This window comes from Labrus bergylta, chromosome 3 (assembly GCF_963930695.1).
Source record: "Labrus bergylta chromosome 3, fLabBer1.1, whole genome shotgun sequence".
NCBI lineage: Eukaryota > Metazoa > Chordata > Actinopteri > Labriformes > Labridae > Labrus > Labrus bergylta.
Genome location: NC_089197.1, coordinates 35,043,490 through 35,067,514, shown reverse-complemented (window position 1 = coordinate 35,067,514; position 24,025 = coordinate 35,043,490). Strand labels below are relative to the sequence as shown.

General features: G+C 39.3%; 1 protein-coding gene across 1 annotated transcript; it reads right to left on the bottom strand.

Annotated features, from left to right (window-relative positions):
- Positions 1-1,826: 1,826 nt before the first annotated feature.
- ano9b (anoctamin 9b) lies at positions 1,827-23,133 on the bottom strand. Its single transcript, XM_065953203.1, has 24 exons — positions 22,945-23,133; positions 20,372-20,437; positions 17,623-17,745; positions 16,768-16,907; positions 15,568-15,630; positions 15,420-15,477; positions 14,567-14,646; positions 13,091-13,225; positions 12,853-12,946; positions 12,062-12,122; positions 11,862-11,944; positions 11,641-11,745; positions 10,739-10,903; positions 9,971-10,007; positions 8,714-8,825; positions 8,051-8,105; positions 7,877-7,974; positions 7,579-7,775; positions 6,903-7,055; positions 6,565-6,709; positions 6,363-6,485; positions 3,533-3,626; positions 3,306-3,418; positions 1,827-2,840 (listed from the first exon to the last, which is right to left on the bottom strand). Exons 1-24 carry the CDS (start codon positions 23,029-23,031, stop codon positions 2,804-2,806), a joined length of 2,424 nt encoding a protein of 807 aa, XP_065809275.1. The 5' UTR covers positions 23,032-23,133; the 3' UTR covers positions 1,827-2,803.
- Positions 23,134-24,025: the final 892 nt, after the last annotated feature.

Here is a 24,025-nt window from a genome sequence, read left to right as displayed (position 1 = left end):
AGTCCAGTTCTGAGGTCTTTACACTGGCTCCCAGTCTGTCAGAGAATAGACTTTAAAATCCTGTTGCTTGTTTATAAAGCGCTTAAAGGTTTAGGTCCAAAATACATTAGTGACCTCCTGATTAATTACGAACCATCCAGACCACTCAGGTCGCCTGTGACAGGTCTGCTCTCTGTCCCCAGAGTCAGAACCAAACATGGAGAAGCAGCATTCAGTTTCTATGCTCCTTATATCTGGAACAAACTCCCAGAAAACTGCAGGTCTGCTGAAACTCTCAGCTCTTTTAAATCCAGGTTGAAGACACACCTGTTTACAGCTGCCTTTCATTAAACAATTTTAATACATGGATTTTTAGATTTGAAACTATATCTCTGCACTGTAATTTTTACACTTATTAATTTTTTAAATAACTCTTTATATTATAGATTATTTTTGTTACTGCTTTTTTTCTTAATTTAATTTAAAATCCATTTCATTTTAATGATTTATTTTATTTTCTTCTCTGTGATGGTAAATTGTTTGTTTTAGTGATTATTCAATTTTCTATTTTAAAAGTTTCTTTTTTCCTCGGTCATGATGCTTTTGATGTCTTGTTTGAAGCACTTTGAATTGCCTTGTTGTTGAAATGTGCTGCAGAAATAAACTGGCCTTGCCTTACAGGTGAGTTGCTTCTTGAACTAGTTCAAAGAATTTTCAGATCTGATGGGTGAGTTGAGAGTGGGGGCTGAAAGATAACCATTTGTTTAACAATAAGAGCGGGGACAGAAAGAAGGATGAGTTAAAGATGATCTGAGTGGATGAGGGGTTGAATATGGAACAAGGAGGTCTGTAATCCAGATGGGGAAGAGGTCATACAGTGTTTTGTATATTAGTAACAGGATTTTGTACTTGATTCTGAATTTTACTGGAAGACACAGGGAGGAAAGAACAGGGGAGATTTGGGGCTGACAGCTGGTTTGGGTTGATTATCTGGCAGCTGCATTTTGGACTAAACAGTTTAGTGATGATTGGCTGAGGCATGTATAAAGAGAGTTATAATAATCTAGGGTCATCAATACATGCAAGGGGATGGTTCTTGTACATACTATGAGACCAGAAATATCATCCTACCAGCGCCACTGGTCTCCTTGATCACTTTAGCTAGTGGTCGTCCCCACCGTCCATCACATCTTATCCGCACTTTTCCTTCTTGGGCTCAGTGGCTTAGTTGTGCAGTTATATTACTCAGTCTGTTTCACCTGTGGAGAGCATGGTGTTCTATGCTCCATCTCATGTTTTGACCTCAACCTTCATTTCATCAGAAGCTCTGCTGGTGAAAGTCCATTTTCTGCTGGTGCTGCCCAGTAGTTGAGAATAGCCAGGTAAGGGCGCTCCCCTGGTGGATTGTGGGTATAGAGGGCTTATTGTATATTACATAGATATTACATTTTTAAATCCATTTTTCCAAGTAAAGTCTTTAAAGTACTGGCTGCTGAATTGAGGTAAATTATCACTTATTATAGTCATTGAAATGCCATGCACTTTCTGTTCTGTTGTGCATGTCAACCATGCAAACTACATGTAATGTTGTTGTAGTGGGTTAGGCTTAGGGTATGAGATGCAGGTAGTCCTTGCTTCCCAGTTGGGACAGGTCCATTTCCACCCATTCTCTACGGTTCCTAAGGTTTGCTGTGTGGTTTCATTGGTTCCTTCAGTTGCTGATTTTGATGGTGCTGGCAAATCTTGGACCGTTTCCTCATTGCCTCAATGTCTCTGTGCATACTTGGCCAATAAAGTCTCCTTCGTACATGTCTTTTGCATTTTCATTATCCAAGTGTCCTTCAAGATTCAAGATTCAAAAAACTTTATTGTCTATCACATTGTGACAGAAAACAACCTTTTGTTGAGGCTCAACATGAAAACATTCAAACTATCACTCACATTAGGTCATAAATAGTTAAAAACACATATGCACAGCATTTAAAAAACATTGCTTATCTAGCCTTGTTTAAAATGCGTATTGCAGTGGGAATAAAATAGTTTCTGTAAGTTTTCTTCTGACAGTTGGATCTGGGTGGTGCCGGTGATTTTTGTTACATGTTTAATGATACTAGTAAGTTTTTTCTTGCATTTTTCAGTGAGAAAGTTGTACCAGGATATAATGTTAAATGTGAGGACTGATTCAATGAGTGACTGGTATACTGCTTCATGCACTTGGCACTTGGCTAAGTGTATACTGGAAAATATAAAAATACATTCTGAATACAGCATGGTATATAATAAACTCAATGTACTGATGACATCATGAGCTTTCACTTGATGTCTTTTGCTGTTTGTCAGTCACATGTTTCACAGACTCGTCGGCACCATCTGCTGGTCAGACTGATTTGGTGCCGTCATCTGCGTAAATGTGGGTAAACTCTGAGGTGTTTTAAAACTCCTCATACTGTATGTATGACTTGTAAACGTGCAATTAAAATTATCTAATAGGTAGCTTGGTGATAAAATGTTGCTTTAATTAAAACACTTAGTAAACCTGCTTCTGGATCAAGCAAATAACTTACAAAATCAAACGATAAAAATATATATTTTCATACACTTTTACAAAAAAAAAAAAAGAATCTCACGCCTATCAGCTAGAGTGTGAGAAGTGTGATGGTTGTGTGTACATGTCAGCAGGAGGAAATCAAAGTATTATCAGGCACACTGCAGTGTCGCTTAGCACAAACAGTCTGGTAATCAAACTTAATATATAAGTTATAAAAACAGGAATCTCCTTTCCTTCAATGCTCCAAACAGCAGGCACAAATCAGCAGATCCAAGGTCAGACATCTGTAGACTTAGACTTGCGTTTCTTATCACTGGAAATAAAACAAGAGCACACATGTCAAAGAATAAATATATCAGTGTAGAGTCACTAAGGATATATATTATATTTTTTAAATATGAATTTTTATTTTCTTGTCTTTGATAAGGAAGCCCAAAGCGGCTATACATGAATACATTTGAAATAGATTTTATTATGCTCCGTTTTCCTTTAATAATGGCTACATTTCAGTTTTTCTCTCAAGATCTCACCTTATTTATCTTGTTATTTTTGGGTACCAATGCTGCTTTTCCTGTGTTAACAACTTCATTTAACCAGATCCTTGAGAAAACGGTACGTGTTATCACAAGAAAAACCATCGAGGTTATCCCGAGATAACCCCAAAAAAAGGTGAGATCTTGAGAAAACAAAAGTACTGCTTTGTTATTTTGGGGAAAAAGGAGCAAAATAAATGCATAAATTGTTTGTCTGCTTGGGGCTTCCATAGATTTGCACTCACCGTAGCTCCTCTTTGAGTCGAGACAGTTTGTCGTGTAGCCGATCGTTCTTCACATGAATGGGATTGTTTGGGACGAACCAGGCAGCAATAAACTTACACACCACCACAACATGCTGCAGACACACACACACAAACTAAGAGGCTGTTTTACATCTGAGCAAGTCTTTGAAACTTTAAACTTTAACTGTCAAACTCTATTTATACAGATGTAGATGTAGATGACAAACCTCAAACAGGATGACGAAGGCGAAGCGCACAGCCAGGACCAACCAGAACTTAGAGGTGAGGGTGTAGTCTTCATTACTCCTGTAGTCTCTGTAGCTGCAGACACACAAACAGTAGTTTTCACATATGCACTCCTGTAATAATAATAATAATAATAATAATAATAATAATAAAGTTTATTTATAAAGCACTTATCAAAACCAACATCCTAAAGTGCTTTACAGAAAAAAGAAAAATCCCAAAAGTCAAATACAGAACAATAAAATCCTATTAAACATTTAACAACAATCATCCAATGAACAGAGAGAAGCGAGAAACAACCGACACAAAGATTGGCTAGTTAACAGTAAAACATCAAACAAGGATTATGTAGCCGTTATCACCAGTCACGTTATAGAACCTCTCTTCCTGCAGGACTCAGGACTGTGGATTAACATCTGGGTTTATTTTACTAAGGAACAAAGGAACTGATCAATGACTTAAGTCTCCCTCTCAGACAGGATGTTATGAACTTTTACAACACCTTGAGTCAACAAGCTAGCGGAAACAGAACACTCTGTTATCTACGAATTGACCCCAAAGACATGAACTGTGACCGAAACCAGTCTCTGCAAAGTCGTAAAATTGACCATCTGTTGAAGGACTGCTGAAGAAGTGAATTAAACCACAGCTTTCAATTCTGCATCAAATGAACATTTATGTCTTTCTTCATCTAGATATTTGTAACAGTCACATTGAATGTATTATAATCATCTTTTTAAACTCAAAATCTGATCTTCAGAATAGGAGTAAGAGTTATATTAGTCTTAATAGGAATTTAACGTGGATCGCTATTGCCATCTAGTGTTAGAATATCCATGAATACGTAACCTTCATAATTATACATTTAGACGTGTTATAAAGCATACTCTTTGATATTAGCTATGGAAGGTGTTATTTAAAGACACCAATTTCTTTTCCTACTTTATTAATATGTCTTATTAAGAATGTTGACTGTATAACATGTTTTTGTTCACCTACAGGCTGGGATTAACTGAGGATGTTCCCAGATGGTCAACATGAATCTGATAGAAATGTTTGTCTAAATATATGACGTGAACCTACATCAATGTGGATCTGATAGAAATAATATCAAAATGATTGTATGGTGACGTATATATGTTTAGATTCTTATTCTTAATATTATTGAGTAAACTCGGTTTAGTTTAAACAATTGTCCTCCGGTCAGAATGGGAGTCACCCGTGGGCGTCACCCCTCTTTGCCTGCAGACCCCCTCCTCCCATCCAGGTGATAAGAGTTCACACTGAGCTCAGATCTTTAGTTTTCTTTTTGTTTTGGTTTCTTGAAGTTTAGAGCTTCAGCTCTTGCTCGCTTCTCTTCGGACTTCAGTCTGAATCACTTCTTTTAAGTTTGTGCCGTAGAGACAAGTCTCTGCCGAAATTTCTTTTTCACGCACAATTTTTGGAACATTAATTCTTTCTGGCTCAAGCAAGTGTTTTGAACTTTCTTCTCCAAATTCTTTGCTCTTCAATTTTGAACGCCAATTCCTTAATTTGGATTCATCAAGATGGTCATCCGGTTAATCTGAATTGGAAATCGACAAATCAAAAGACTCTTTAATCATTTCTTTCCTGTTGGATCCTCTTGGAGCTTCTGAGACGACGGCTGAACCGACGTACAATCTCCATCCCAGCTGCACACTCCGACCCAGGTGTCAAGGCATCTAGTCTGGCCCGTGGACCTCTCTGGGCCTGAAAAGAACCACTTGCCAGAGACTGAAACGCGGGACCAGCAAGTTTTGAGTCGTGTCTATTCAGAGCCCTCCTTTAAATCCAAATAGAATCCCATTATTATTTCATTACTAAATATATAATGTCACCATACGTTATAATTGCAATATCCTGATCATAATAATCATATTCTTTATCTGTTTCATCTATACATTATTGTTTACCCCTTTTTATATTACATTTTACACATAAAATTCAGGACTTTGTCTGTATGTTTTCTTGTTTAACATTTCCAGAACTTACTTCTTTCAAGATATGAAACTGACTGATTAATTAATTAACTTATACCATTGAAGTTATTTTCTTCCTTTAACAGGAAGTGGTGCCCCTTCTTTTAATCCGAGGTTAAATAAAGATATAACATCTTAATAATTTAATTACACTACAATTATAAGAAGGCTTTACGACACCTTCTTATAATCACTCCTGAAAATGTCTGCAGAATTCCTCACAGCCGGAGACTTATCCTGATGTAAGGGAGGGGGAGTTGGGGTTGGGGGGTGTCTCGGGAGGCAATACATGACATTAAAAAAAACACAAAACAGTGGACGAACCAAGAGAGTCGGACGCTTACTTCAATGTTACATGAAGTACGACATATTCATAAAACAACAAAGATGAGGAGAAGAACATTCTGGCAGTTTGTGCACAGACATGGACCTGTCATGAGCTATGTAGTATACTATTAATGTTTTTAGTCTGTATTGTTATATTTTTTGTCTTTGTTTATTTGTTCTCACTTTAGTTGTCATGTCTATATATTCTTGTTTCATTTTGTTCACCTTATCACCAATAAAAAAATAAAAAAATAAATGTAAAAAAAGTTATGTAGTATATGGTCTTACCATGGTCAAAGGATGTAAACATGTTCTCACTTCACATGGAACATGTACTAATGGGGCTGGCAGGAAATATTAAGTTGTTATTATTAAATGAAGTTGCTAAGTAGGAATCAACTGTTCGGCTCGTTCCCACAACGCACCTTGACCCGAACATTTCAGGAAGTCTTCTGTAGTTTTTGTAATCAAAACGTCTCCATACCTGCACTGGGTCACGTTGACACCGTCCACTGTGACCATCTGAAGCGGGAGGAAGTCCTTCGCCACCGCCAGGTGAGACACGAACGCCATGGACAGAGTGTCATTAATGTAGCCTTGCATACAGCTGCAACAAAAACACAAAAAATATGAGACACAGGCCTCACCTGAGATGAGTTTTTTTCTACCTGAAAAACACGACTCACTGAGTCTGAGTGCTTCCAGAAGCACAGGAGCCGTAACGGTAACGATAGACGAGCCGAGGGATGAAGTCTGAAGACACTCCGATGACCAAACCGTTAGCGATCACTGCTAACACGCCGATGGCTTCCAGCACCTTTGTCCACACACCTTTTAAAGAAAGAGATTTTTTTACTTTTCTAACCAAAAGTCAATCATTAAGGCAGTTTCTATGAGTAACAATGAAATATTTTACACCAGCTGAACATGACCCAGTTTTATATATTTGAGCAGTTATACGTTCAGAGCTTTAGCACAGCTCTCAGAACTGGAGTTGTGCTGCGTTTATATATATTTAGCTCACCGATGTCGTTGGTCTTTCGGGGAACCAGCCGACGTTCCAGGCGAACCATTTTGATGGCGTCCAGACGGATCTCAAAGATGTTGTTGATGAGAGCCAGCAGGGGAGCCAGGGGGAACGCTGCCACAAATATGGTGGTGAAACTGAACTGGACCACTGGAGAAACAGACAGGAAGTGACATGCGTTTCATTTAGTGTTTCTCTGGTGGAAAAGGAGTCAGAGTGAGATAATGATATGACATCAGCAGGTGTTGTTTGTGTAAGGCAGTGCTTCCCAAAGTGTGGGCCGCGCCCCCCCTGGTGGGCCGTGTGGGTACTGCAGGTGGGCAGCAAAAAGCCCTCCACCAATTATAAAAATAAAAGAAATATCACAATAATGATGATTTACCATGAGTTAACCCTTTAAGTGGTTAGCAAGGCGTGTCATGACTATTCATAGACATAATGTTCAGTAAACTTTTGTGTCTATCTTGCCATAATGTCATGTTGTCATGTCCAATAATTTACCCTTACTGAAAGTTATAGATGTAGTCATAACTTTTATTTTATAACGGGCCCCGGAATCATTTTGTATATCAGAGTGGGCGGCGGCAGTGTTAAGTTTGGGAAAGGCTGCTGTAAGGGTTTAATCTAGCTTTTAAACAGGTGTGAGGCTCGGGGGGGCAGACTGAGGTCTTACCCATCTCCAGGAACTCATTGAACAGGCTGAAGGCGTCAGTGTTGGCCAGGTGGTAGTTACGCAGCCAGTCCCGGAGTTTGCAGATGTCACAAGGCTCAACCCTCCCCTGCTCATCTCTGCAGGCCTTCCTGTAGCAGTGACCACACTTCCTCTGCAGCTTCTTCACAGTGTTTCTGCTCAGGCAGCTCGTTAGCCAGCTGCAAGACATGTGACACTCACATGAAGGAGACATGTTTAATTCACCTCATTGACGAGGTCACCATGTGAGGATGGAGATGGATGATGTCATAACACTCACGGCCCGGTGAACTCAACGATGTTATTGAGGGTCTGTTTGAGCAACATGATGATGGCCATTTGGATGAACAGATCTGTCAGACAGCCACTGGGATGGCACTACAGCACAGAAACAAAGATGTTAGTATGGATGTGCAGACATGCTGTATGGATGTATATCAACTCAGTTATTCACCTCCTCCAGTCTCCATCCAGCAATACGCACGTAGTCTCCTGGGTGTCCATTTATCCTGAGACAGAACAAAACAGCCAGTTAATAATGAAAAGTGAAAGATCACATGTTGAACAGCTCCTGTGGTTTCAGATCTGCTGTGCTCACCTGGGTACCCAGGGGCATGTTTTCTAAAGTGTCATACTTACATGTACTACAGTCTTGATCAGAAAGCAATTCTGCCATTGACCAACAAAAATCTGGTCGTTGGTCAATGGTTCAGTATTGTCTAGCTTTAAATAGGGCGCATTATTATTATTATTATTATTATTAGTACCCCACTTTTGCTTTGATTGTAATGCAATAGACACACACACACACACACAGACAGACAGACAGACAGACAGACAGACACACACACACACACACAGACAGACAGACAGACAGACACACACACAGTCTGACACACAGACAGACAGACACACAGACACACAAACACAGACACACAGGCAGACAGACAGACACAGACACAGACACAGACACACACACAGACTGACACATACATACAACAAACACAGACACACAGGCAGACAGACACAGACACACAAACACAGACACACAGGCAGACAGACAGACACAGACACAGACACAGACACACAGACTGACACACACAGACAGACAGATTACCTGCCCAGGAAGAAGGCGACATAGAAGAGTGAGGAGAACAGAGTGAAGAACTGGAAGGTGAACATCTTCACTGTGAAGCTCCTCTCTGTGGCAGCAAATGAGTTTAATTTCTCTGAAAACACACACACACTAAATTTTAATTAAAACAATATTAATTCTAAACCTTTTTTTAATCCAAAATCAGCTGTTGATAATGTTGCAGTCTAAACAGATTTCTGTCCAAACAGTTTAATTCTAAACAGTTATTTTTTGTCTAGACAGTTTGAATGTGAACAGTTTTTAATTGGAACCGGTTTGAGTCTGAAGAGTTTTTAGGTCTGGACAGCTTTTCAGTCTGAAGATGTTGTAGACTAAACAGATTTTAGTTTGACAGTTTTAATTCAGAACATTTTTTATTCTGAAGTTTTAAATGCTGTTAAACCTCAAAGTTTTTAGTCTTAACATCTATCTGTGTTTTTTGGTCTAACCAGTTATTAGTCAGCAGCCGATGGCCTGGCGGTTATGTTGCGGGCCCCATGTATGAGGGCTATAGTCCTCATCGCAGCGGACGTGAATCAAGTCCTTCTAGGGACGGGTGTTGCAAATTAGCATCTGCTATAAACACTCTGATACTTGCATGTGATGGCTGTCTGCAGTTTGTCTATGTATCTTTCCCTTTCAAATAAAACAAAAATAAATAAGTCAGACCTCAACCCTTTGTTTAATTTCATCTCCTATTCTCTCCTCCCAACATTCCCTGTCTCTCTGCAGCTGTCCTATCTGATAAAGGCACAAAGAAAATCACTTTTCAAAACAGTTATCAGTCTGAGCAGGTTTAAATGGGAAATGTTTTCTTAAACAGTTAAAGTCACACGATTTTCTTTCTAAAGTTTTAGTCTGAAAGTTCTGGCCTGATTTATTTTCAGTCAGAAGTTTTTGTCGTCAGAGCAGTTTTTAACAAATACTTGGTCTGAAGAACTAAAATGTGGACAGTTTGAAATCTGATTTTCTTTTAAGTTGGGAATGTTTTTAGGTCAAACAGTCAGAAGTCTGAAGAGTCTGATCAGTTTGAAATATGAAAATTTTCGATTTGAACAGTATTTTCTTAAATAAATCTGAACAGGCTTTAATCAGAATAGTTTGAATGTGAACAGGTTTTAGTCTGAACACTGCTGACACTTTATTTCTTATAAATACGATCCAGTGTTAAAAATGAAATGTTATTTTCTGGCACTTGCAGAACAACAAAGTGAATAAAGTCTAGAAGTCTGTTCTCACCTATTTCACAGAGCTTGAGGGAGACCCATCTGTTAACCTGCAGGTGGGGTCAAAGGTCAGGGACACACAGAAAACAGATTTTGTAGTTAATACTTTTGTTCCAAGGAAGACCATGAATCTGTGTGTTCACATTTATGAATATATACCGGCTGCTCTTCACCACCTTCATGTTCCCTCATGCTTCTGATGTTTCTGACAGTTAGAGCATCGGCATGAACAGCGTTTCAAAGAATATTTATAGAAACAGTTTTCAGGTGATTTTTCTCCAGATATTCCATTTTAATATTTTGGTTGTAATTGTCTGACTGCTTCTGAAGATATTTGGTCTGTATGTGGTGTGTCTGTGAGGTTAGCAGAGACCCTCAATTCACACATACATGCCCATTCACACTGGATCTGTTTCTGGGACGTCAGCGCATCGGAGGGCACCCATGACACATCACAGGAGAACTACAAGATCCCGCGGGAATAAAGACAAAAACGTGGGAACAACATGTTGCTTTGTCTTTCTGAGGATGCATTGTTGTTAATTCGGTTCCTGTTTTGACGTCATGTTGATAAAGTGATGAAAAATACGATCGTGTATCCGTCTATTGTGTTTTATTTTGAAATTGACCGGATGCTCTGTGAGTTTCCTTGTCTGACTTCCTGTCCGGGATGTCATATTCTGTCCAGCTTGAGTATGTGTGAATTGGGGGTAAAGGCTAATCTGTAACACCGCAGGTGAGTGGGTGATTGCAGCCTGAGGTCAGGTTCAGGTGGACGTACCCGGGTCATGAGCTGAATGGTGACGTAGTGCAGCACGGCTCCCAACATCACTGCCACCGTGTTAGCGTGGTCCCTGATGAACTCCCAGCTGCCCTCAGACAACAACGGGGCCGCCACCACCCGGAACACCACCAGAGCATGAGCCAGGCCGATAATCAGGGACATCTGGGACACAAAGGCAAGAGAAATACACACATGAGACATGAAAAGTAGCAGACAGACACAGAAACGGTTATTAGCAGTTAAGATACACTTTTCTCAACGTGTTTATCGGCTTCATGTTGTTTTGGCAGTATTAAGAAATGTTATCACTGATGACCAAGGTATCTCTTTTGTTGTGCTTTTCTTTCTTCCCACCACATATCGCGGGGGCCTTATATACTGTAAGAACATCTATGTATGTACAAACAATCTTCTGTACAGGTGGTCAACAGTCCTAATGGTTAGCTCCTTCTTGTATTTTGTTCTTTGTCTAAATATCTTTAATATGTATGTGCACGCCAAATGTTATGTCATTCAACAACATATCTTGGAATAAGAAACACACAAACAGCCAGGGATGAGTTTCAGACACAAACATAGTCAGCCTAAACCACTGATGCACTCTGTGAGTACTTACACACACTAAGATTTTTTCTCATAGTCCACTGCACAGCTCCTACATTACACCTTTTGTACATTTTGTTTTTTCTATATTTTACATTATTTAATTCTATTTTATATATTGTAATATCTTCTTATACTGTATTATTTAAGTTGTTGCTAGTTCTGCTTTATTTCCTTGTTAATTGTTTAGCACCAATACACCAAGACAAATTCCTTGTTTGTGTAAATGTACTTAACAATAAACCCAGATTCTGATGCTGATTAACAGTGCGTGTGTGTGTGTGTGTGTGTCTTACTATTAGTGTGACCATTATGAGGACCAAGGTGCTGCGCAGGTAAGAGTGTCTAAACTGTTTAGGTTTACAGTTTGGATCATTGACAATGTCCAGAATCAGCTCCTCCTGTAAACATAAAAAGACACACAAGTCTTAACTCTTTAGGGGGTTCGGGTTGAAAATAAGAAAATCATATTGACACAATATAAACTTCACAACAGTTTTTTTTTTAAAATCAGTACCTCCTCCTCACACCAGTCATAGACCTTCCACTGACACACATGACCAGCCCGGTGTCTCTTCCACAGCTCCAGGAACAGAGTGGCTAAAACACATACATTTAATTACAATATATATTATACATACACACTAAGTCAGATTATGCTGAGGTCTATTATTATAGATGAATACATGTTTGCATTAATATAGATCAGACACACACCCCAGATGGCCATGAACATGGCAAAGGCGACTGTCCCCTCGTTATCAAAAAGATGGCTGACCTGAAACACATCCATAATAAGTCAGTAAACACAAAGCAAAGTCATCAGTAATATAATAATAATAATAATAATAATATATAATGGGGGGGGGGGGGGGGGGCTGCTAGGGGATTTATTTCAAACACAGTATGGATATGTCAGAGATTATCAACAACTTGATGAAAACGTCCCCCAACATATATTATACAGAAAACTGACAACTGTGACATCATGTCATCAAACTGACATTTAAAGGGTTAAAATCCTAAAAAATAATGTCATGTTTGATAGCTTTGACCAGGACTGAAGTTGATTAAAAGATTCAAAGCAAAAAAGGGAAACAAATATTTTTTCTATTTTATCTTTAGAGCAGTTTTAGGGAGCGGACAGTTTTGTCCACGAGTGTCTCAAGAGGGTGGCAAATTTGTACCCAGTGTATTAAAGATCTATTCTAAAAAATGAAATTAGAATTTCAAAATATATATAGTAAAAAATCTTCCAAGAAAAAAGCATGCCATATGATCTAACACAGCCAAAATAAATAGCAAATGAAAGTGAAACATTCACCCTTTTGGATGACAATGGCCCACGTGATACCGGAGGGTTAAACGTCAATTTTGCCATTTAGCTTTTACATCTGCAGTCCTTTGCCCCGTCACTTACACTTTAAACTAGTCTGTGTGATGAACAGATCAAAGTGATGGATCATCATACATTCACACTGTGACATGGAGAGTAGGGGGGAGCTCACCTTAGCATAGGTACAGGTGTCTGACAGCTGCCACACTGTACACCTCTTATCACACCGAGGACACATGATGACACTGGAATTACACACCTCCTTACTGTGGACACACACACACACACACACACACATTGAAATGGTCCCTGACTTTACACTCAGAGCTGCCATCACCATATGGTTACTGATGAGAGTCATCCTCTCTGTGAACAGGGTGAGAGTAGTGAGAACAAATCATCAGACTCACATGAGAGGGTTTGTGTTGAAGAAGGCGAGACCGTATAGAAACACTACCACTCCCAGAGCAGCAGCAGGAACCAGCAGCTTGGTGTACCAGCCCAGCCACAGGTAGTACAGCGCCACCTTCTCTCCAAAGTAAGACCTTCAGGCAGAAGCACAGAGGTACAGGACACACACACCCACCCACACACACACACACGAATACAAAGTAATCAGACACCTGAAGTTTTCCATAAAGTTAGTTCATTCATGTTTAATAGGATCTACATGATATTAAAGTTTTTTTTTTATTGTAGGTCAGATGAGACCAAAACTGAACTTTTTGAAAATCATCCCTAGTTTAATGTTTTATTAACCACATGTTGACATAAAGAGGATATCTGAGTGTGTCACTTATCTATAGTTACCGATAGAGCTAGAAGAAAAAACACCCTGAATAAAACTTCATAAGGAACATGCTCTGTCCAAACTTAAGACATAAAGCTTGTTCATGTTTGAGCTCAAAGCTGTACCTGAAGCTGAGGTCACTCTTCCATGTGATTCATGTTGTTAAATACAGAAAGAACATTTCTATGATGTGCATCACTTCTGCTCTGACAAGGAGCTGCATGAAACAAAGTCCATCTATCGTTAGAGAGAGTGTGTGTTTCAGACACAGAGCCAGACCCGCCCCCTAATATAATCTGCTCAGTTTTGTGATTTCATGGGACAACTTCACAGAATTACCAGGAAGTTGGTTGACACTTGAGTCAATGTGGTCAGTCAAAATGCTTTTAAATTAAACTGGATTAGACTAAAAAAAAAAGTTGGGTGCTTCCCTTAGTGCCCCTGATGAGTTGATTTCTGAGATACAGTCATCTCTTTAACAGAGCAGGTTTTTGTTTTCCAGTGAATGCAGTGCACTTCCGTACATTTTGAACATCCTTAACAATAGAGCAGTAACTGTGATCACAGTAATATGATGTAAAGTAGAGCATTCTGGTATACAACTGCAACGTATCCCCTTAAAGGTCCCATATTCTGTTTTTTCTGGTTTTATATACTCTTTAGTGTGTTTTCCAAGTGTCCTGTGCATGTTCAGGCACATCTATGTGCAAAAATTCAAAGTCCGCGGAAACGCGGCTTCTCCTACGTCCTCCTGTTAGCTGTAGCATTAGCTGCATGTAACGCTCAGTTCTAGCCCCCCTCGATAAAAATTTGTCAGTCCGACGTCATTGTCAGTGTGAGATCACTGATCTAAGCCCATTGGCTCGTTGTGGCAAGCCCTGCAGCTCATGTTGAAATTTCTGAGACGCATGCTGAGCAACTGACCAATGACAGACTCAGAGCGGAGAGGGAGCAAGGAGGAACAGTACATGAAAACAGACACTTTTTTTCAAACTTTAGCTATTGTGAACGTACAAAAGTAGGTACATAGATTAAATATATGAACCCAAAAAGGGCAGAATATGGGATCTTTAACAAAACAGACACAGGTACTGACTTGACTTCACTGACTGGCTGTCCCACAAACAGACCCGGACCATCGAGCCATTTCTCCTGCAGGTGTTTCTGCTTCTTCCTCTATAAAATATGAGAAATAAAACATACAGATGTCAGGTTTTCATCCTGTGTGCCATTAAACTGAACACATTTAATATCAGTATCACATTTGATCAAACTCTAGTCCTTAAAGGCTTTATATGTGATTTTTTTTTTTGAACCAGCAGATGGCGCCCTTGAGCACCAGCATGAAACCAAAACAACTCTCACTGCATTGTTGTTAGCATGCTAATGCTAGCGATCTTTATTATGCTCGTATCTTGCATGTAGATTTACCTGAAATGAGCGTGATCTAGAAACACAGTTAAGCAGTGAGTACAGTATGTTATTCTTCTTTTCTCTAGTCCCTCAATTAAACAACTTTTATACACGAGGGGAGGAGTCAGCCGGCTGTCCTGCCGATGTAAACAAACTGAAGATAGGACTCTGAAAACTCTGAAACATCACAGACAGTGGGACTCGGGTGTTACACCCATTGTAGACAGTCATGACTCACAGAGTTATTTTCAGAGGATATACTTGATTTATAATTACATTTAAGTGTGAAAAATCACAGAAAGACTTTAAAGAACCTCTTTATGTTTGTTATAAACTCTTACTCAGAAGAGTCTTTGTCACAAAGGACACCAACAGATTCATTATCATCATCACCAGGCTCTATTTAAAGTCATCTGACTGTCGTATTCTGATAACCTGCTGGTGTTTCAGGACCAGTTTGGATCAGCAGGTCATCAAACATTAAAGATCAATCAGAGTAGAATCAATTCAAAGAGATCTCTAAGAGACCGGCTCACCTCATGGAGACAGAACATGGTTTCAAATACGTCCTTTTTCAACAGTTCCTCAAAAGTTCTCTGAGGGAATAAAAGCATGTCTGCTATTTGTCCAGAATCACCTCCTGTATCAATAATCACTATTCAGAAGAATAACCAACAGAATAACTCCTCACACTCACCTCCTGTGTTGATGAAGGTGTGATGAAGAATAAAATTCACGATTCGAATTCTGGAGAGAAGAAATACAACGTTTTAAATTAGGTTAGTTAAATGTTTTATAGGGCTGAGAATGATAGATAGACAGATAGATAGACAGATAGGATGAAATATAGAGAGATAGATAGATAGATAGATAGATATTTTATTGATCCGAGGGAAATTCAAAAGCATCCAGTAGCAGGTTACAAAGCGTACATGACATGAAACATTTGTTACAAATTAACCACAAAACCGACGCCCCCCACCCCCCCCCCCCCCCCCCCCAATACATATATATTAACCCGGAAAAAATATTTAAAGAATACCCCTAAAAACAAAACAAAAAACAGACATTAAATAACAACGGTTTATATGAGGTGTATTGTCTGCACACATGTTTCCTGAAGAATAAAACACGTCTAATTGAAGTGAATCAGGGTTTCTGTCACAAGAAAAGTACCCGGATGGTACGGCTCATCAACACATGAGTATGTGTTGATGAGCCGTACCATCCGGGTACTTTACCCAAAAGTTAAGTGACAGGTATACCTTTAAGTGTGAAAATAGCTTTTTTGTTGCATTGCTACCAGTGTTTTATCAATCTACCGCCAGTACCCTCAGATGGCTGGTTATTGATAGAGACATTTCATTTCTCTCATCAATCACATCTGTGGGCGTGGTTCTGAAGTGTAGGCATTAATGATGATGTTCAGGTGTGAATGGCTGTTTAATCTGTGTGCAGATAATTCAGAGCTGCATTTTATGTAATAGGGACCGCTGATTCTCATGTTTCAGAATCAGTGTTTAACCTACACACAGACTCCAATCAATACAGTTTAATACAGAACACTTACAATAGCTAGAAGTGTAAACATGGAGGTGACACATTTACAAAAATTGGCACAATGGAGAAGACCATGCACAACTGGTTTTTAGTGTCCATCAGTATGAACTTAAATAATTCATTATTCACACAGCGCTGACGCAGCAGAGGGATTATCTTGGGATGTCTTACCTCTGTGGTCACATGCTGGGGATCAAAGTCCTGACCATCCGGTTAAGAAGACAGCCCATTCTACCACTGAGCCACAGCCACGCCAACAGCCGTTTGTTTGTGTTATATGTGTTTATATGTGTATGTATGTATGTATGTATGGGTGTATGTTACCTGGTTGCCTGGTTGACGGCCCCCTTCACGTCTCCACACCAGTTACAGGAGTCAGAAACCTTGAGCAGGTACTGGTAGTCCTGAAATGTCTCAAGAGGAGCACGGATCCCAAAAAAGACTTTGTCATCGTGAGCGATTTCCTGAAACACATTCAAGAAACATCATGACACTGGAGGTTCATCCCAGATCTCTTCAGTCCATATTTCCTCTCTCCTTACTCAAAACATGACAGACTGTCACATAGCTCTTATTTCTGAACTGGGGGGGGGGGGGGGGGGGGGGGATAAGGGAGAATAAACAACACAGACATCCCCCTGATTGGACAACGCAGCACATCAGACTTCCATGAAACATCAAGACTCATAACAGTCAACATCAAAACAGTATAACAGCTACAACATGGACTTAAAACAGACACTACGTATGCCTTAGACTTTAAATACACTCCAGTTCCTAATAGGGACGGGTACGATCACTCGAGTACTTGTTGACACCTTTAAAGTCATGTCTGGAAGTTAGGGATGTAAAGATATCAAAATCTCAAGATACAATAATATCACAATAACAGGTCAACGGATGATATTTATTTCTTTTAATAGTAGACTTGGAAAAATGCCATTTCTTTAAACCCCATATCTCATCCCCCACCTCAAGGTGAGATGAGTCAAATGAACTTTTATATAACAAAATAATTGCACCAGCTAGACCAAGCAAAACAAGTCATCCTCACAGTATATCATCTAATATATGTTTTAAAAAGAGAGGTGTTAGGAACAAATATTGAGCAGAACGAGTTATTAGATTAAAATGATAAGAGGTGCGTTAGGTTTTAGAGAAGGGAGGGGGCAGACTCACAGTGACGGTCATGTTCTTCTTCTGAAGCTGCTGGATGAAGGCTCTCTGTCTCTGAGCTCTCTGGTCTGAGTCATCTTCCACTTTGTGAGCTACCAGGACGTAGTCGAACGTCCTGTGAGTGGGCTGCCAACAACAAAAACACCTTTAACTCTGATGTTCAGCAGCTCAATCAGAGGTACACACTTAACAAACAGTAATCACATTGGTTAAAAGTTTATGAAAAGAAGATATAAGCCATATGGTAAAAAACATATAGCTCCGTTTCCACCAAACGGTCTGGTTTGGTTCAGTACAGTGTGGTACAGTTCAGTACGGTAAACCCTGAACTTGATTGCGTTTCCACAGCCAACCGTACCCTTATTTGGTAAACTGAGTGTAATCCAGATGGAGATGGCTGCGTCAGCTACCAGTATGTAACAGTGTGACATCATAGCAGCCCAACACAGTGTAAGTGTTAAGTTACACGTTCAAGAAGAACAGGGACACAGTAAACAAGAGACCCTTTAGGGTCGGACTCGGTACCCTTGGCACCCCAAAAGTAGGACAGTACAGATCCCTAATTTTGTTACCATTACCAGTACCATGGGGGCGGCAGTAGCTCAGTCTGTAGGGACTTGGGTTGGGAATTGGGGTTGGGTTGCTGACCAAGTCTGGAAATTGGTCGGGTAGCTGGAGAGGTGCCAGTCCACTTCCTGAGCAATGCTGAGGTGCCCTTGAGCAAGGCACCAAACCCCAAAACTGGTCTGGGCAGCCCCCTCACTCTGAGACCTCTCCATTAGTGCATGTCCATAGGATCCTGTTTGTGCATGTGTGTGTATTTCAGCCTGTGTGTGTAGCATGTTCACTAGACAAGAGTGTAAAATCGAAATTCCCCTTGCGGAATCAATAAAGGATAAATTATAATAATTATAACTTTTGATGTGGGAATTACCTATAGATGGGTACCGAACTGTAACCGGACCGCTCGGTGTAAACAGGTTCTAGTTAACATGAGACATATGGGTGCGTGCAGACAGCTAGAAGCCGGGAAAGTGTGTGTGTCCAGTCAGTCATTTAAGTATGAATGTAGGGCTGCTGGTTGGTCTATTGGTTAGTCCGCAAGCCCCACGTACAGAGTCTATAGTTGAAAATATTTCAACTTTTCCGAAAGGCGCTGTTGACATCAGCGGCGCTCATTTCCAAATGTACGATATTCCCTGTGTTTTCACTACCTACATACAGATCATGTCTCGTAACCATATGCTCTCTGCTCTGTGCCTGATCTCAAATATAAATCATGCAGTAAAAAGTAACTTAGCAGTGTCGCTTATACAGCGCCTGTTGTCAACAGACTGTTGTCATGGAGACAGGACGGATATGCAGCACTTTTCTTCTCAGCGCTCACTCTTCCTCTCAACTTTTCATGCAAAGACTCCCGAGCGCACAGCCAGCGCTTTACTGCCTAACATTTAAACATCTTTCATTTTTTTATTTTTCTAAACACCTAATGAGGAGTCGTATCCATGTGTGTGGATTATGTAGCAGTATCAGTATTGATACGCTATCAATACAATCCTAACAAAACCCGTCGCAAGTCCCTCTATGTGCGTCAAGTACAGAAGATCCAGAAGAAGTATGTGGTGATGTCTCTCACCCACTACCAGGAGCACTTTCAGTGCAAGACTCATTCCCCCATGATGCACCACAGAACGCCACAGACGGTCATTCCTGCCTGTGTCCATCAGACTCTATAACTCTTCCATTTGAGAGTCACACACTGAGTCTGCAATTTTCCTGGACTATTACCTTGACTATTTCTCTACTAAAACTGTGCAATCTGTTGAGAACTGGACAATATTCATACATGAACCGTGCAATATCTATGCTGTTAATCAATCAGTGTATATTCATATTTGTAAATATTGTTTATATTCTCAATGACCTGCGCTTGAACATAGCTTATTACTTATTAATACTTTATTATTGCTTTCACTTGGTACTTATGCTTATTATATTGTTATTACTATTTTCATTTTGTTTTATATAGTGAACTTGTCTGTACTTCCTACTGATTTTCGGTGTTATGAGCAACTGAAGCAAACAAATTTCCCCCTGGGATTAATAAAGTATTTCTGATTCTGACCCGCACAGACCCTTACCTCTTACTGCAGCTTATTTTCAATGTTTGGTTTGGTCTTTCTGTGTTTGTGTCAGTCTTTGAGTGGTGGTTTGGAGCTCACATCCAACAGTCAGATCTAATTATCTTAAAGATTCTGCATAATACTAAACATTTCCAAGCAGAACATTCTGACAGCCTCATGCTCATGATGTTTCTCTTTCTACACAAAGTGGACAGAGTATGTGGACACTGTTCACTTTGTCACCCTGTTACACCTGTGCTGGTGCTGAGAGGGCGGATGGTAAACACGTCATACATGTTGCAGGACAGAAACAGTGAGCTCACGTCAGACACACACTGCCTGTTGGTTTCAGTAAACATTCATGTAAATGAGACAGATCTGTGTTTGAACAGTGTGTGTCTAAACTTAAAGTTTCTCATCGTGTCTGACTCTTTTACATCTTTTATGTCTATGAAGAAGAGATTGTTAATGTGCAGTTTCTGTGTTCATGTCCGACAGCTCACGGTTTATCTGCTCTGAAGAGTCAAATGATGCTTTGATACGAGCAGATAAAACATGTTCTGTGTTTGCATCATGATGAGTCCCTGAACACCTCTCTGTTGCTGTATGACAAAACCAAACACACTCACCGTAGAAGGAAGCAAAGGTTCAGAGCTGTAATCGTCCTTCTGTCTGTCCCACAGCTCAATGTTGTCCTGCAACACACACACACACACACACACACACACACACACACACACACACACACACACACACACACACACACACACACACACACACACACACAGTGTGTGTATTTACATGTGATGAGTAGTATCAGTTACATCCTCTCAGAATACTTTTAACAGATGTAAATACACAAATAGCAACACAAATCTATGTAAATTGTGACATGACATCATGCAGAGACGTCGGGTGGTGAAAACTTATGCAGAGCTGGTCCTTCAACCTAGTGGACTTTAAATGCTTGATCAGGGCAGGTTAAGTTTATGAATGCCTCACTGTTTAAGCTCTGGTTTCAACGTAAACCTGTTAGAGTTTCATTGACCATCTCCTCTTGGGTCGGTTATTCTGTGTTTTATTGAATCTTAAAACACGTTTCTCCAGTTGCTTCTACCAGACGGACCAGTCAGTGCTGAGTGATCTCTAGATACCGAATATCACTGACAAGGAAAATGAACCGGCACAGTTTGAGCTAGGTGTTTCTTATAACCTCAAAACAAAGTGTGATAATAATACACATGTAAAGACATTCAGCTCAGCAGGTGACGAGTCAAACAGTAAAACTTGATCGGGTGTGTTTGTCATTCAGCGTTTCTCAGGTCGGATTCAGGAGCACATTTTAAAAGTATTTGTGTCTTGCCAACTCTGCAGGTCCTGACATGATCTCTGCCGTGTTGTGTTGACTGCCTTCTGTGTTGTGTTCACTGTCTGCTGATTTTTTTCTCTGTTGGGTCTTTCCCTGCAGGTTCATATCAACACAGATAATCAGATATGTGATGATCTACTTTTAGATTCCTAGTCAACCTTCATCAGGGTGTGACCCTGACTGCTTCAACTGACACACAAACACACAAAGTCAAGCAGTCACAATAAACACACACTATTTATATCAGTAACAAAGAGTCTCTTTATACTTTACATGATTTCAAACAACAACTGATCGGTCACTAAATATTCATTAACTGCAGATCACCTCTGCTTCAGTGTTAACATGATACAATAACCTCATGAGTCATTATATTCATTGTTCTCTTTGAGTTCCCTATATGACCTGTGTGTGTGGAGGTGTTTGGAAAACCAACACTATTCAAGTTACAGAAGTAATGTACTCAAACTACTATGAACGCTACAACGCACTTTTTATTCATTTATGGGCTCTCAAGTTTTATGATTCAGTTGACTGCACAGATCATTTACAAAGTCCAACATACTGTATCTTATTTTCTATTCAGAGGTTGTTCAAAATCAGGGGGGAAAAAATGACACGGTCAAATTTAGAGGAACATTTTGTAGCCGTAAAAAGAAGTCAACTTTTGGAAGAGCTCTGAGAAAGAGTTAAAAATATGTAGTTCACTTTGTGTATCAAGAATGTTCAAAAGTCAGGTGAAAAACAATAAAGATGAGATATGATCATCAGTTCATTACAAATGTTTAAACACTTGAGTCGTTTTTTGTACTTCTTACTTGTTCAATGAAATAATAATGTTTGGTGTTTTTGGAACATCTTTTTGGTTTTCTTTTTCTATGGAAAGATTGTTTTGATGTTATTTATACTAACTAGTTTAAAGGTCTGCCTATATATGTTCTGTAAAGGAGGTAGTATAATAAGCTTAAGTTTCAGTCTGTATATTATTCATTGATTAATATATTTGTTAATTCTTTATTTAATCCATAAATTCACTTGTATTTTTTGTTCATAGAACTTCAATGAGATTTCTTGTTTTTCGAGGAGATAAATTGTTCATGCAGATCGAAATGAAAGTCTACGTCTCTGTATTTTACATCAGACAAAACAACACCCTGGAAATGTACAACTTTAATGACCAAAACTAGAATCAATAACCAAATAAATCTATCAGAAAACCAATGAATATGACTGCTTTTAAGAATTGTTTAGAGATGAATAAAAAACATGTATTTGCCTATGTAATTATAGTATAATCATAAAGCCTCCTGTCAGATGATGAAGGTTTACAGGTAAAGAAATGAGGAGGGGAAGCTGATCTCAGGTCAGCTTCATGTATGTAGTGTAAACAGTTTACATACATTATTCACAAACACATTGTTTAGGATATTACATTGCAATGCATCTCTCCTAATGTGTTTATTGCAGTTTATGTGATACATTATCTAAACTCTTTTATTTGTTTCCCTCTGTCTGTTTACTGTTTACTTACAGTATTACTACAGCACAACTTCAAAAATGATGAATAGCTGAAGAATAGTTTAAAGTGCATCTACATGAAAGGCAGTGAAAGTCCAGAGTTCACTTCAGTACATTAGATTATATTCTCTTCAACATTAAACTGTATTTTGCACTAAATATAACAGCACACTGATGAGAAGGTTAGCAGTTAGCTTAGGTGTGTGTGTGTGTGTGTGTGTGTGTGTGTGTGTGTGTGTGTGTGTGTGTGTGTGTGTGTGTGTGTGTGTGTGTGTGTGTGTGTGCGTGCGTGCGTGTGTGTGTGTGTGTGTTTACCTGAGCGCTCTTGAAGAACATGTTGCGTCTGTTTCCGCTGTTGGAGTGAGAGAACATGTCTCGGAGTGTCGTCCTCTTTAAATCCATCCATCAATCATCCAATCTCTCGTTTCTGATAATCAATAACTCGGAATCCGCGCGACACTTCCGCATTTCTCTACAGCCTGCCGCTCCGTTTGTGAGCAGGGCAGGTAAAGGTGTGCCGTGTCACCTGTGGCCGCCGACGTCATCGTTCACAAGACACAAGACAAGCAAAAAAATTGCTGCATTTAAGTTCCACAAAAAGCTGGGGAAAAATAACGTCTTCATATTTAGCATTTATTAAAAAGAATAAAAATGTATTTATTAATGACTTTGTAAATAAAACATTAAACAATGAGTAGCCGACCTGCTGTTTAGAGAAAGTGTTAGGAGACAGGTTGTTTCTATACAAGGGTAACTACATGAGGAGGTTTTTAAAAAAAATTAAATACTTTATTTATAGATTTTGTTTTACAATACAGACATACAAGATGGACAAGAACACCCAGTAGTATCACACAACAAGAGAGGCAAGGGGCACACCTCTAGATGTCCAAAGCTGAAAGCAAAAAGTAATTCAAAAAGAGACTGCCCCTCTTTTAAAAAACGGTCCTGGGTAGAAAAAAAACAAAAACACAAAACAAAAACAAAAAAAACACACACATATGGGTGGGAGTCAGTCAGAATCATCAGTCAGTATGCCAAATAAGAAAGAGTTTGCACAGAATATAGACATAACATAGCAGCACAGACCATAATGAATACATTTAAGTTTTATCCAACAACGTCAGAAAGGGTTTCCACACCTTTCATATTTTTCATTTCATATTTCATATTTAATTTATTTTCTCATTTCAGTGTATGGTTTCAACACAATAAAACACAACATGAAGTATTTTCTCATAATACTGAAACACTGTTCATGAGCAAACAGGAGCTGGAAGAATAAAACTTATAATACCTGCCCCTTTCCTAATAACACAAGATACTGTTTAACAGAATAAGATGGCTAACCTGTTGTTTTCTCTTTCTTTCACAAAACAAAAAATAGATCAACAAT